General features: G+C 35.7%; 1 protein-coding gene across 1 annotated transcript in view; it reads left to right on the top strand.

Annotated features, from left to right (window-relative positions):
* The window catches only part of LOC106877620 (arf-GAP with coiled-coil, ANK repeat and PH domain-containing protein 2), a 248,627-nt gene that overhangs the window by 153,289 nt on the left and 93,255 nt on the right, over positions 1-2,083 (top strand). Inside the window, exon 13 of the mRNA XM_052976629.1 lies at positions 1,884-2,042. Coding sequence (XP_052832589.1) covers positions 1,884-2,042 — 159 coding nt within the window. The remainder of the gene's footprint in view (positions 1-1,883; positions 2,043-2,083) is intronic.

The following is a 2,083-nucleotide window of genomic DNA, read 5'->3' as shown; positions in this document are numbered from 1 at the left end:
AAAAGGAAAGAAAAAAAAAATTTTTTAAATTAGAACATGTCACATGAAAAGAAGAATGGATGCACAGAATAACTAGAATTTGATTTTGCAAAATGTAGACGTGGTAGAAAAAGTTTGGATACAAATTTGAAAACTGAAAATTCCATAGAAACACTTATTTGTTTTCTTTATAAGAAAATCTCTGTTGTGGCATGAAATTCTAGGCCTTTCAGTTACTGCTATTACAAGTGAAGCTGATGAAAGCTTATATATATATATATGTATATATATATATATATATATATATATACATACACATTTTTTCTCTCTCTCTCATCTAGCAGTATTAGTAACCATGGATGGAATAAAAAAAACCAATAACGGAGTCAGACATTAAAAGACGATCTCAAAGATTTGTCTGTTATGAAGTTTATTAAGCTTATGGGGAAAATTGTCCATCTCTGTCTTCCACGACTTCCAGCTGAATATAACTTTGTGGAACAGAATAGTTTGATGTTTTGCTAATTACTGGTCAAAACTAATATGTCTTTCTTTCAAATCAATACCCATGTGAGGTGGTTTGTAATTAATCTGTCAATCATCTATATTGATGAAGACTTCTTTAATATGCTGTAATTACATGAGTTTGACTTATAACTTAAAATACATCCCATTTTCTACTCAGTTATCTCTGGATGCAGGACTCATGCCCTTGCAGTTAATTTTTACTAATGTCATTGTATCGATTTGACTATCATATGTGGTTATACACTGCTGATCACAATGCCCTTCTCTACATTGTTTGTAGCTTTTGAGTGATGCCACTGTGCAGGTTAGGCAGGCAGGTGGGTAGGTAAGCAAGGCAATGCCCCCCCCCCCCCAAGCAGAATACCAGTTTGATACGGTCATCCATTTACAGCTGAATGTTATGAAGTTTGCTCAAGGGCACAACACATTGCTGGTCTTGGGAATTGAAACCACAATCTTGCAATTATGAGTGTAAGACCCTAACCACAAGACCATGTGTCTTTACTAATATCTAAGACATTTTGGATGGGAGAAGAAATGGAGGTAACAAAGAAGAAAATGGATAATTGGAGCTTGTTATAATATCTGAATAGCCACAATTTGGAAAGGGGAATTGCTCTCGTTGGTTTAATTGCTTTGAGGATAAGAAAAAAATATTTCAAGCATTTTCAGGTGTCTATTGATTAGGAAAGTTGCAACAATATGATTTATATTTGGGGTCCATTATAGATACCATTATTCTAATTGGAACATGCTGAGGTAACCACAAAAACTTAAATCTTTCTTGTATTTTATATATTTTAACTTTCTCCTCTGAAGCTTTTGGAGAAACTAAAATAGCCTTTTTGTTGTCTTCATATGTGTTATACACTAGATGGTGAAATTAGTTTTTCTTCTTGAAAAATTCCAATGATTCATTTCCTTATTTTACCATAAATTTCTGTTTCTTTGAATATACTTCAATCTCAGAATAGTCTTCTTTAGATTTTATCATCTGTTTCTTTCTTATAAACGAGATGGGCTTAATTATGTAGTTGATTGGCTAAACCATGTAGCTGATTTCTGAATCTAAACTAGTAATGGAACTATCATGGCACAGATAAATATCTAAAAGAACCATTGCAATAGTTGTCTGTCTGTGTGTCTTTCTCTGTGTTCGTCTGCCTACCTGTCTGTTTCATTCTAATATGAAGTTTTCACAGCATCACTATGAGATTTCTGTATCATACGCCCAGTCCAGCCCTGCCCATCCCTGCCCATCCCTGCCCTGCCCTGCCCAAACCCAGTCCGGTCTGGTCCATTCCATTCCAGTCCAGTCCACTCCAAACATCCATCCATTGACTTCCAGTTTACAGACTCTTCGTATCATCGTTCAGATGCAGTCTGTGAAGGTTACCAAAAAACGGTGGATGAGGAAACGAGCAAGCAAAGACTTTGGCAAAGTGGCTGACAAGCGCTTATCAATGGACACCATTTATGCTCTTAACGACGAGTTTAATGATGCGACCACATTCTTCAAACAAGACACGAGATATGTAAGCGCCCTCTTTGGGAGAACAAAACCTGTCTATTCCTC

The sequence above is a fragment of the Octopus bimaculoides genome, chromosome 25 (assembly GCF_001194135.2).
Source record: "Octopus bimaculoides isolate UCB-OBI-ISO-001 chromosome 25, ASM119413v2, whole genome shotgun sequence".
Taxonomy (NCBI): domain Eukaryota; kingdom Metazoa; phylum Mollusca; class Cephalopoda; order Octopoda; family Octopodidae; genus Octopus; species Octopus bimaculoides.
This window is presented reverse-complemented; position numbering and strand designations above follow the sequence as displayed.